We start from the raw sequence: 12,959 nt of genomic DNA, 5'->3' as shown, positions 1-12,959 counted from the left end.
ATTGGCGGCACATTCTTGATATTAAATAAAAGCAACCACTCCCACGCAACCTCAGAAAACAAAGCACAACTGCATTTGAAAAGATAAAACCAAAGAGCCAAGGAATGCACTGCCCTCCCTTGCCTTCAGTCTTACCTGCAAGATGCAGCTCATGATATCGGACGCGATTTTGGCGTGTGGCGTGTCCTCGTCCTTTCCCGAGGGCTGCAGGTTGTGCTCCAGACAGGACTCCCAGAGGGCCACCAGAGCCCTGCCGTGCCGCCCGATGGACGCCGTCTCCCTGAGGGCCGTGGTGATGCGCGTGATGCAGATTTCCACCACTGCCTGGTCGTTGTCGTTGGTCTGGTAGTCCTGGTTCAGGAGAAAGGGCATTTGCCAATTAATACCCATCCTTTCCAAGGACCACACAAAATTAGCCTGAAAACATCAAATTCTTGTAACTCTCCAGCATCCATTTTCTCACTTCCACCTTTACAATGAACATTCAGTGTGATTAAACACAGCAGTTAGTCAGCCCACAGACAATTCACTGGTTTAGGCCTCAGTTCTCAGTATTACAAAGGTATGGATTATGTTATCAAATGATTTTTTGTACTCTGTCTAGAAACAAGGCTTTCTTGACCAGGGATTACAGCTCCACGCCTCAGATCCACACGCACAGATGTGTTCTCCCATAATCGTCCTAAATGAAACTGGAATTGTTATATCAACATCATGCAGAGCTAAATGTGGTGTCCCAAATATTTCACATCATGTCCAGTCCCTGATGTAAACACAGTTAGTTTCAATTAGCATCAAAGTAACAGGAATAAAAGTTAATTAACTAGGGGTTATGACAAAATCCTGTAATCCCACGCAATCACCGACACCGATGCCACGTGGATATGAAATGGCAGCACTTCACCATCACTTAAAAGACCCAGGAAACACAATCACCTTTGATGTAATCTATGCTATTCAACCCTAAAAAGTAACGAAGGGAAGACAGACTGAAGTATTACTCAAAAAAACATTGGTTTTGTTGGATAAAGTGTGTTCATTTTTAAAGGCCTGCAGCCAAATTCCAGTTTGTTTTGCAGAAGTGGGAGGACAGTGTCTCACAGCAGAAACCACTGCATTTGGGTCCATCTCAGAGCAATTCCCTATCTTTATTCAAGGCTGGCCCTCTCTGAGCTTTGCTCGGTGTGACAGGAAAATCCACACACTTGTTTAAAAAAAACAACGTATATTAGGGGTAATTTGTGTAAAATCCCTGATAATCTGCAGTTAGGTGAGTCAAAGTACATCACAAGCAGCAGATGCAATGGCCAAAATAACTTGCTTGATGTTCTGAAAGGCTGCGCAGATGTAATTGCTGTCAGAAATCTCCAAAACGGAGCCAGCGTGCAGTGTGTGCTGATGGACGAGTCGGTTCTTGTTGAACCAGCGATGCTGTGATCAATGCTCCCAGACTCAGAGGTTTGCACGTTGCCAAAATGGATTTCTAAAATCATGTGCTATATGAAGTGTCAGAAAAGTGCAGTTGTGAGAACACGTACATGTTGCTAATTGCATATCCTAAGGCTCAAAAAAAGATTTTTCATAGAATCATAGCATACCAGGTTGGAAGGGACCACAAGGATCATCCAGTCCAATCTCTCAAGGTAAAAGTACAGTTTAAATGAGATGAGTCAGCACCCTGTCAAGCTGACTCTTAACACTGACCAGCACAGGGGAATTCACCACTTCCTCTGGGAGATTGTTCAACGTCTGATTGATCTCATGGGAAAAAAAAATTATTATGGAGTTCAGTCGGAATCTCTCCAAAGCAACTTGTGTCCATCACCCCTCGTCTTTTCCATGGGACTCCTTGTGAAAAGGGAGTCTCCATCTTCTTGGTTGCCACCCTTTATGTACTGGTACATTCCCTTCCCTTCACCAGACTGGAAGCAGGAAGAACAAAAAGCTTTTTTTTCTTCTTGTACAGTATTAAAGTGTTTACCAAAATTGGTGATCCTACCATCATTCAAAATTTCTTCTGATACAAACAGAATACACACTATACATAGAGTGTACCTGTAGCCTCCTGTTAATCTTTAATGTTTAAATAACTATTTAATAAAAATTATGATATAGATGAACGTGTAATATCTTTAAAGGAAATCCAGCTTATGGTAACTGGATTTGGTTACCACATTTTTAAATCTTACACTTTCTTGGTATTTTTGAGGTTTTTTTAGAAACTTAAATTGTGTATGTCCCCATCTACAATATTTTATTTATACATTTAGTCTCGTGAAAAATGATTAAGGACAGCGTTTCACTTACCGCAGATGAACTAATTACTCTTATTTGTTCAAGAGCTTCTGAGAGGCTTCCTTCGATCTCAGCATCCTCCAAGGAGAAAAGATCCCCTGCACGAGAGAGGTCCTTTTGGGCCAAAACCAGCCCAAAGAGCTGATGCATGGCTGTGCTGGCTGCCGGACCTCTGCATCCACCGACATCAACGCCTCAGATGAGGACAGAATGGCAACAATCCCATGGACCAGCAATCAATTTAATACCAAGACTAAATCTAGGCCACATTTTAAGAATTCCTTGTCTCCAATCTACGAGGACAAGGAAAAAAAAAAAGGAGGGGCAAAATTAGCAAATGCACTGAGGGTCATATTCCAAGATAGCAGAGATTTTTAAATGGTTTATGGGTATAGTACACAGGATCCCCTGACCCAGTGACACCCTTAAGTGCGTACAACAAACTGCATGTTGAAGGACCTTTTACCCTTAAACACACTCAATAGCTTAAAATTTGCTACACAATACGTAACTTTTAATAAATAAGGACAAGCTTTTGTCCTTTTAATGTGTATCACCTGAGCAGGATGGTGGCTGGACAAACTGATAAGCATTACAAACCCCCTTTCTGCAATCAGCAGCAGAGCAGAGCTAGAGGTGGGTGAAGCCACTCTGTTTGGTTTTGGGTTGTTGTGTCTTGACTCCAGAAATGCACTATTAGCAAGATCGAGAAGATAATTATTTTTGTTTAGAAAAACAGTCAGTTTTGTTGCCAAAATGATCCCTGCAGTCTTTTCAACTCATGTAAAACAAACACTTGGCTGAGCTGAAACTATGCACTTCTCTTTGGCTGGGAATTCAACAGAGGCCCAGCCAAGTAGGGCCAGGCTGGGCACCACACACATACTCGGAGAGGACAGTCCTGCATTTGTACCCCAAAACCCTGGTGCTTAAAACATCCACAGAGGAGACATTTGCCTTAGATATAGGAGAAGTTTGGGGTTTTCCACATTTCAGAAGTGCTATTTGTTATTTCAAGACTGCCAGGATTTGCTTCGTGCTATGGGTCGCTGTGCTCAAACACCTTGAAGTGAGGGTCTTCATGGCCAGTCTCAGTGCACATGAGGAAAGGACCAACAGCACAGGATCCTTCAGGCCCAGAACACCCCACGGGGCTTGGATACCTTCCTTGGGCTTCACCAAGGCAGGTACAAATCCATGTAGGTGGAAAATGTCTGTCCTTGAGTCTTCCGAGGGTCTCTATGGTGGCCCTACCAGCAGGAACACGACAAGGGCCATCTGCTGTTTGGGACCCTACCAAGACAGGAGTGAACCACACAGAGGACATTCACCAGCACTCAGAGCAGCCACGGTGGCCAAAAGCTTTTGCCAGCCAAAGGGGACATGAAGACACATAGCCATGAGAAACTGTGAAGTAGGCTGCCATTAGGTGCTGGTTTTGTGAATCAAAACTTCTTTCTGAATTGAAATAAACATACTTAACTGTAAAGGAATTACACATCTATCATATGTGGGTATGTAACAATCTAAACAAGAAAGTCTCAGACTAGCGACTGGTGGCTGTCTTTGCAGGAATACAAGAAATACATGACTATCTAGCCGACCAAATTATGACACTGAGGTAGATACATACTCCAAATATGATATTCATTTATTCAAGAGTTTGAGTTAGCTTCAAATATTATGCACTGGAAAAGCAGTTGCTAGAACTACATCAGTCTGCTTCTGTTTGTGCACATCAGTTAAATGACCTAGTCTGTGTCTCAAATGTACCTTTGTATAGAGGAATGGAAAGTGTCTGAGATTTTACATATATTAGTCAAACCAGGTTCATTGTAATTATCATTTGAGATACAGAGTATCCTTAATCCCTGTTACTCTATTTTATGCTATTTTTCAGGGGGTAAAAAAAGTACAACATGCCAAATAAGAAGCAAAACCAATACAAAACACTGAGAACCTTCTGGAAATAACTCAATGAAGCAATCTCTATTTTAACAGAATAGTCAGCACCTTGCACTTACCTGCCATAAGCCTGATGGTAAGGTTTTTTTAATTTTCCTGAATCTGTCAATATCATTACACAGGACTTTCAGTTTGATTATTTGCAGCAGGACAGAAGCAGAAGAGAGCCAGTAAGATTGCAAACCCCGAAGTCTGACGGACAAGATCCTCCCGACTATTGCTATGGTTTAAATCACCAGACACCAACCTGGAGGGGAAGGTGTGAACACAGAGGAGTCTGGGCCTATCGTGCTCACACTCAGCAACTCCCAAATTCAAAAATAAAAGCTCAGAAAGCTGCAGACTGGTTTATTCTTTTTTCCTTTACCTGTTCATGATTCCTCCTGAGCTCCTCAGTGATGGCTCCAGGGACAAAGCTTGTGATTTTGGAGGCAAAGCCTGACCCTTTGCTTCACTCCCCTCCTACCCCAGCAGCATCCAAGGGCACAGGGAAGTCAGGGAGCGGGTGGCAAGCAGGGACCTGAGGCTGTTCACAGCGGTGCCAGGAAGGAGGCATCTCAGGAATGCAGGCTAAAGCAGCCTAAAAGTTACCAGTGGCTCCATCAGGTGACTGAAGGAACTCAAATGCAGAGAGGCCTTATCGCTGAATGAAACGCTCTGTTTCTGGGACAAAATACAAAGCCTGCTCCACTTGAGGGCAGTTGTTTTTAATAGAGAAAACAGAACTCTCTGTGTTAGTGGAAAGCTATCCTTCCCTGGGAAGAAGGTAAAAATAATACTCTTGGTAAGCTCACACTGTTGGAAAAAAAAAGAACAGGTGAGCAGGCTTGCTACAGCAGAGATTCTCTGTCCAGAGGAATAAATGCTATCATTCTGTAACTCTTCACATGAACACAAAAGAGGGTCTGAAGTTTGCCTTGGCTTTTCTCACGAGCAGCACAACAAAATCTGTGCACGTAATTTTGAAAAACCCTCTAGGAAGGAAGATCTATTTGATCGCTGCCTTTGATCAGCTGCACCAAAACACAGCAGCCCCTTCCTGGCCTTTCGCAAATGCTGTTGTGCTCAATGTGCCCTTGCAGAAGAGGAGTTTCTTAAAAAGGCCCTGCTCTACCTGATGAGCAGACACTTTTTATGTGAGTCCTACCCACAACACACGGGACAATACAGAAAAACATTTACTTACTATAAGCTCTTTGAAATGGAATTATAGCAAATCTTCTTAATAGTTACACTATGTAACAGTGCTGGAAATAATTTTCTCACATAGGTCTTAAAAGGAGAGAATGGGCCTTTAAGCATCTCCTTGCTCACTACAAGATTATACTGTGTCCTACTGAGAGGTAGTTGGCACTGAGGAAAAGAGTAATATTGGTGTCTTCTAAAAAGCTATCTTTTAAAAAACCATATTTTTAAAAGAGAGTTAGGTTGGATGATAAAATTGCTTAAGGATGTGGTTCCTGAGATGTCTCATCAGCTTGACCTCGCATCACCTATCAGCATCCTCTCACTCAGATAGGACAAAGATTACTGCATCTGTCAGAGCAGACATATCTGCGTCCTGTGTACAAAAGTAGTGGAAAAAAGGCAAAAGGTCTTGCTAAAGTTTGTAAATCTTGCATGGCTCCTGATCAACACAGTGTCTGGGGGAGTCGTAGCAGGGATCCATTCCTTCCTGTGGCCAAAACACAGTGACTCCAGTGTTGTAACTAACTAAAACTCATCGTTATGCAGGGAGAAACAAAAAGACACTTTAAACAGGCCATTTCCACCGGTTCGTGGTGCAGCCCCACATCTATTTCAAAGTTTTGATTTCCAACACCTAATTTCCCTTTTTCATGACTTGCTGAAAGAGCCACGCGCTCCCTGGGACCTTGAAGCTGCTCCCCTCCAAGGTGAGTCCCTCGACCTGCTGGAGGCACCGCATTCTTACCAAAGCTCCTTATCAGAAGCAATCAGAATAAAAGCTAGCCTGACAGGTTTCAGAGCTTGGAGCAATTGAATCGGTCTGTTTGCAAAATAATTCCCCCAATAATAAAAGATTAACAATCAAAATTCCATGTAAAAGGGCAGTTGGACCTAAGGGCATCCAAAAGCCAATTGAACTTTGAGCTGAAAGACTGAGTCTTACAGTTTTATCAGGAACTCAGGTTCTGCAGAATGACATTAGAAGGACAAAAAAATAATCTTTTAAATCAAAGAGAAAGCAGAGAGGATAAAAAATTTTAAATTTACAGTGAAGGAAAGTCTACAAGAAATTAGAATAATTTCCTTAACTTTCAAAGGACTTGAAATGAAAGTATGGTTGCTTGGTTTTACCAGATGGTGCTATCCCACTGAAAACAAAATTGCAACCTTCGAAGAACTGTGTAATGACATTATTAATCTAGTTCCTCGCTAAGCGACATAAATTGAGAAAATCATCATTATGCTTGAGGAATTTTAGGAAATGCAGGCCACCTAGAGTTCATGTTAAGTGAACTTTATAGTATCTTCTGGTTTGCTCATTGCAAAGCAAGAGGCAATTAAAACCTTACTGTATTGTTGGACCAATCATGTACATGAGCTCCCGTGACATTGCCCTTCAGAAGGGGGTCAAGTGTGCACAGTACCAAGTCCTGAGCTAATCTGTATCTACAGCAAAACCCATAACCCACTGCCATCAGGGACAGTTGTGGTTGAATACATCAAGAGACAACAGACCGTGCAAATCATTCCCTTGCTGGAGCCATGCAGAGGACAGGGCATTGAATTAAGGTTGGAAAAGACCTCTAGGATCAAGTCCAGCATCAACCCAACTCCACCATGGCCACTAAACCATGTCCTGAAGTGCCACATCCACACGTTTATTAACACCTCCAGGGATGGTGACTCCATCACTGCCCTGGGCAGCCCCTGCCAGTGCTTGACCACTCTTTCAGTGAAGAAATTTTCCCTCATATCCAACCTAACCCTCCTCTGGAGCAACTTGAGACCATTTCCTCTTGTCCCATCTCTTGTTACTTAGGAAAGGCATCTGACCTCCACCTCCCTACACTTACCCGATAAACAAAAGGTAATATTCATTTTTCCGAAATATTAAAGAAAGAAATCTAAAAGGCATAAACTGGTTCAAGAAAAGGTAACTTAGATGTAAGTGTCAAGTAAATTACACAGGAGAGGAAGGTGATCTGAGACTTCCCTTTAAATGCAGAGACTTGTGTTAAAGGTTTGTGGGGCCAGAGATCTTGCTTTGTCATGGCCACCTCGGGCAAATCACAGCCCAATGCTTTGACTACTCTATCTATAAAAAGGAAAAGAAAATAAATTCCTTACCTCGCAGACATGTTGCCATGCTTAATACACTGGATTGTATGAAGTGCTTTGGATGCCGTGGATGAAAGATGCTATAGGGAAGCAAAAACAAAACAGTATTAGTAACTCTTTGCATTTTCAGCACCCTGTGTGCAGGCCATAAAGTATATCCTACGTGATACCCCCAGGAATATAACAATATTTCACCAGACAGGTTTTAATATTTAGGGTACGGCCCTATAAAACACAAACAGAACAGCAGCTCTTCTAACTCCTGAGGGAGTCTGCGATGTTATTCACATGTGCATGGATTGAACAGCGTGAGGTTTAGATTTCCATTTTCTCCAGGAGTGGGGACAAACATTTTCAACAACTGCATATTTAAGTTTTATTTCACTCTACCATGAATAGGAGAAGATTAGAATAGCCTTTAAAGCAAACGTTTGTTCTGTGCATGTGATAGGATAACCTTCTCCTGAAATCCTCCTCTCTCTACCTCACAGGAAAAATCTGTTTTATGAAATTAGAGAACGTTATGTCTCAAACAGTCACAGAAGTTTGTAATACCTCCAAGACTGCTGGATGCTTCACTGCCCACATGCACCTTTCCAGGAAAGAAAAAAAAGAAAGCCTGGACACATTTCCTGGCTATTTTCAGCCCAAAACTTTCCCAAGAACATTCATATACGCGATTTATAGACAGAATATTGCAGGATATTTCAGAAGCCCTCCACTCCTCCATGTTATAAAAATAAATGAAATTATTAGTGTAGTTGAAAAGCATTTACTCACTGAAATAGAGCACTCTCTCAAAACTTTTAAATAAAGTTCTCACATTTTTCAGTGAAAGAAAAGGATTAAAGATTATATTGAAAGAGCATCATTTTCACACAGGGTGAATAGACTACAGCAGTTCCCATGGGATCAGCTGCATATATTTAAACCCTTCCCACAAGACAACCATTGTTTCCTACGGGCCTCTCTGGTTTTTTTCTGTCATGGCAGGTTTCCACACTTCACGTCCTCTAGAAATCCCATGGTTGCTGAGCTGGACCAGCTGATGAAACAATAAGTTATGAAGTCTATTAATTAGGCTAGGGTTAAAAATATTTTGGGGGTGTTTTTGCTAATGAAACACCTTGCTGCTGTCCTGTGAACTGACTTGCTCTCAACATCCAGTTCTTACACAAACGGAAGCAATATTCTTATTGGAGGCAACTGCAAAATAACCAGAGGAATTACACAATTTCTTTTAAGATCCATCTCTTCTACCAGAATCGCAGGGTTGTACCACTATCCTCATGCAAACCAGCGTGTAAATATTCTCCCCCGCGATAAGTGAATTAGTAGGTTTTATGGGTCAGATGCTGCTTTAAATGAACCAGATTTTGCAGATCTCCGAGGCAATTTTGGCTGCACAACACAAGCAGAACCCAGCTGGGGCAGAGTGGTAAGAATGTACTTATAAACATGCCAACTGCTACTTTTAAAACAGTTTATAACTTGACCAAATTTTATATACAGATTTTATATTTGATAATCTATGTGTTGTGGAGATCTTTTTTTTCTACAGTTTTCAGTATATAAGAAATCACAAAGACTTACATTTGACTGCTGTTTCAGAACATACCAGTGCTTTAAACACTTGATAAGACTTAGTGGTTTTTAACACCAGCAACACAGATTTGTAAGAATTCCATTTCTAAATATCTTCATGATATTAAAACATTATGCCAAAATAAACAACACACTGCTAATATGGGATAAACTGCTTCATGCAACAAATACCAATGCACTCATTGTCATGGTGATGCTGTCAAAAGCTGGCCCTTGCCAAGTGTTGCTTAACAAGATTTCCTATCTGTGACAAATTCTCAGGACTGTAGCAATGTTACAGAAAAAGAATTTGCTATAAAATCACACAAAATATAGAAATATGTATTTCTGATTAAAGAGAGTGAAAGACTAAACAGGGCAGAGCATTCAGAAGGACTACAGGGTGAGAATGCCGCTGTGGAAGTGAAAATCGGACCAGAGCAAAGCACCTCCTGAGCATGAGGAGGAAAGGGAAGCACATTCGAGCCCCAGGATGAGCCAAGAGCAGGGTTAATGAACACGCTGCCACACACCACCATACACAGAAATAAGCTTTTCCTTTCCGACAAGATATCGTACAACGTTTTTCACAAACATCATTATAATACCTTTATACAGATAACCACCACAGTTCCTGCATTCACAGGGAAAACCAGTAATAGTCACACTATTAAAAAGTACATTTCCTACGCTCTCAAAAACCTCTTCCATTATTTAATGTTTGGATCTGCTACTCAACTTCTCTCCATGCAGCCATTTATTCATTATTGAAAATGTTACACGAATGCATATTTAAGTTAGTTATTCATACCTCTTAGAAGGGAAACCTCTGAAAACAATTAATAATTGAAGGCAAATTGTTGCTCTTTAGAGAAATTCTGATCAAATCCATTTCAGTTGTCAGTCCCCCTTCCATCCCCCTGTCTCTGGTATGCGAGGCTGCGCAGCCTTGTCAAACCAACCGTACAGTCTATTCAGTTACCCTGGAGTTGTCATGTGGAATCAAGCAAACAAATATCTTCTCTCCGTTTTCCCCAACTCTGGCACTCAAAACCAGCTGGGAATTAATTCTTCACAAAGCTTAACTTCAGCAAAGGCTGGAGTGAAAAGTGCTCTGAGCTTGATATGGAATTTGAAGTAGTTAAAAGGATTTATCAACAGCCAGTGGTTACATTCAGTTAATTAATAACTTGCTTAAGAGTAACGAGGAAATTGCAGAAGTTAATATTACTTATGGGGCCTCTTCTCAGAGGCTGGCAAGAAGGCTGGACCCTTTCGGGGTCTTTGGAGGAACATTAGCCAGAAGAAAATTCAGCAGAGAGGAGGACACAGGAGGAAATGCCTCCTTGCAGGTGACACCCATTGCATCTCACCAAGTGACAGAGCTTCAGCCTTGGAAAGTGTAACTGGAACCAGTTCAGGACCCATCTGAACACCTCCAGTGCCTGGCAGCTGTAGCTGAGAAATTATTTCCAAATTATTCCGGAGGCATTCTGCACACAAGCTGAACATGCTTGCCTGCTGCATTAAGCACGTCTGTGTAATTCTCCCCTCAACTCTTATTTGATAAATAAATTCCAGAGTCGCAATTAATCAGCTATAACTAAAGCCTACCCCACACGCAGACCCAAAGGATCTTGATAGATCTGGTCCTGGGAGAGCCTGGGAGCAAATGTGCACAGGGAGGGTCCCAGCACTGATGTTTTTCTAATAACGGCCAAAGTCATATCAAATGAACCAACTTTCAGAACAACAAACTGGTCAGGCACCCTTAGTCAGCTACTGGGAACAAACCAACCACCAAAGGTCACGAGGAGGCATGTTTGTACCATTCTAGTTACGGCTTTTGTCCTTTTGGACCACTGAAAGGATTTATAAATTACGCAGTTCAAAAAAAAATATCTGTTCCATAGAGGATGTATTCAGTCATGGGAGCCTTCAATTTTGATGGCAAATTCTCCAAACAGCTTTCTTTGCTCCTGTTTATTCCATCATGGCCTCTACAACCAAATACAAAATTGGCTGTATTTGTATTCAATAATTCAACCATCCAATAATGGTGGGGGAACACACGCTTAGAATGATATTAAGAAAGTCATCGTTGTTGTTTTAAATAAAATGCAATCTTCCTTTTAACTTACTATGCATATGAAGAACACAGCTTGCTTCTCTCATACCTGTATGAGGCTGTAAAAAACTTGCAACATGTTAGCAGGACATAAATGTTGTCACTAAAATTGCTTTCTAAGCAGGAGATTTAAAAGACAAATGTTTCAAAAGGCAGCAGGGTTTAACTAGGAGAGCATAAATGAGAGTCTACGATTTTAATTGTGCATCCAATAACTACTTAAGTCATTGTACAGTAGGAGTTAAGAGGTTGATTCTTTCACTCACTGCAAGCCTATTTTTGACTTTTAATAGCACCAAAGTAACATTTTCCCCAGTGTCTGACAATCTTTTAATTTTTCATGTGGAAGGAGAAGTAGAACCACAAGCTGGTTTTGTACTTAGACACAACTACAGGTGCAGCTAATGACAGTCTGAAGAAGACTGATATGGAAAAGCTGTTCTAATGACTATGCTGAGCAGGTAAGACCGGTGTTGACATCTTCTCAGACAACCCATTCTCTTAATGTCCCGAGGTTGGGCAGCAGAAAGCAGTCCCCATACACAATATCTCCCACTCTGCTCCCAGAATTATCTGTACAGTCAGAAAGAGAACCAAGACAGGCAGCAGGCTGGGGAATACAGAATCACAGAGTGGGTTGGGTTGGAAGGGACCTCAAAGCCCCCCAGTCCAAGCCCCCATGGGCAGGGACACCTCCACCAGCCCAGGCTGCTCCAAGCCCCGTCCAACCTGGCCTTGGGCACTGCCAGGGAGGGGGCACCCACAGCTTCTCTGGGCAACCTGGGCCAGGGCATCACCACCTCACAGCAAAGAACTTCTCCCTAATATCCAGTCTAAATCTCCCCTCTTCCAGTTTAAAACCATTCCCCCGCGTTCTGTCGCTACCTGCCCTTGTAAAAAGTTTCTCCCCACCTTTCCTGTAGGACCCATCAAGTCCTGGAAGGTCACTATAAGGTCTTCCCAGCACCTTCTCTTCTCCAGGCTGAACAGCCCCAAATCTCTCAGCCCATCCTCTTAGGGAATTACAGGATAGGGATATATGGCAGCAAAGCAAGGATCAGGTGAGAGAGACCCAAACAAGCGTTGAAAGACAACAGATGCCATTCCCATGGAGAAAGGCAGCAACGCAAGGATCAGGTGAGAGAGACCCAAACAAGCATTGAAAGACAACTGATGCCATTCCCATGGAGAAAGGCAGCAATGTGGCCTTTCCAAACTCAGCACTTCAATCCCTTCCTATCCATATGCTTCCTGCAGAGGTTTGCCATGCCAGCAGCACCCTTTACAACCTGACATAGCCATACCTTCATGCTTTTGCTTCTGCTTCTTCATTGACAGATTCATTGTACACCATTAATGAAAAGCCAATTAAATCTTATCTAATGCAAGATGGCATGAAAGAGGACAGCAGCAAGGCTGCCTCAAGCCACCCAGTGCAGGCACCTTAAAAGTTCTCCTGGTGTTTATAAAAATTGGTGTTATTACACAGAGAACCAAGAAATTGTCCCTGAACCAGGATACACTTGGAAAGACAAGTGGAATCAGAGATGGCAAAGAGCACTTGAGCAGCTCACGACTCTAAAGCTTATAATGCACGTGGTAAATAATGTGCTGTGGTAAGAAGGCAAAGAGATTTGCACGCACATTTCAGTATCTGAAAAAGGAGAATTTACATCATGAA

General features: G+C 42.1%; 1 protein-coding gene across 1 annotated transcript; it reads right to left on the bottom strand.

The window, feature by feature from the left end:
* Positions 1-135: 135 nt before the first annotated feature.
* On the bottom strand, positions 136-2,445 carry LOC104538028 (ventricular zone-expressed PH domain-containing protein homolog 1-like; the record flags this gene model as incomplete). The annotated part of the gene is made up of 2 exons (XM_010181076.1): positions 2,308-2,445; positions 136-351 (listed from the first exon to the last, which is right to left on the bottom strand). Coding segments are annotated over exons 1-2 (354 nt in total), but the record flags the coding sequence as incomplete, so codon positions are not given.
* Between the last annotated feature and the right edge of the window lie 10,514 nt (positions 2,446-12,959).

Source organism: Mesitornis unicolor, unplaced genomic scaffold (assembly GCF_000695765.1).
Source record: "Mesitornis unicolor isolate BGI_N332 unplaced genomic scaffold, ASM69576v1 scaffold14850, whole genome shotgun sequence".
Lineage (NCBI taxonomy): Eukaryota > Metazoa > Chordata > Aves > Mesitornithiformes > Mesitornithidae > Mesitornis > Mesitornis unicolor.
Note: the sequence above shows the minus strand (reverse complement) of the source record. Positions and strands in the feature narration are given on the sequence as shown.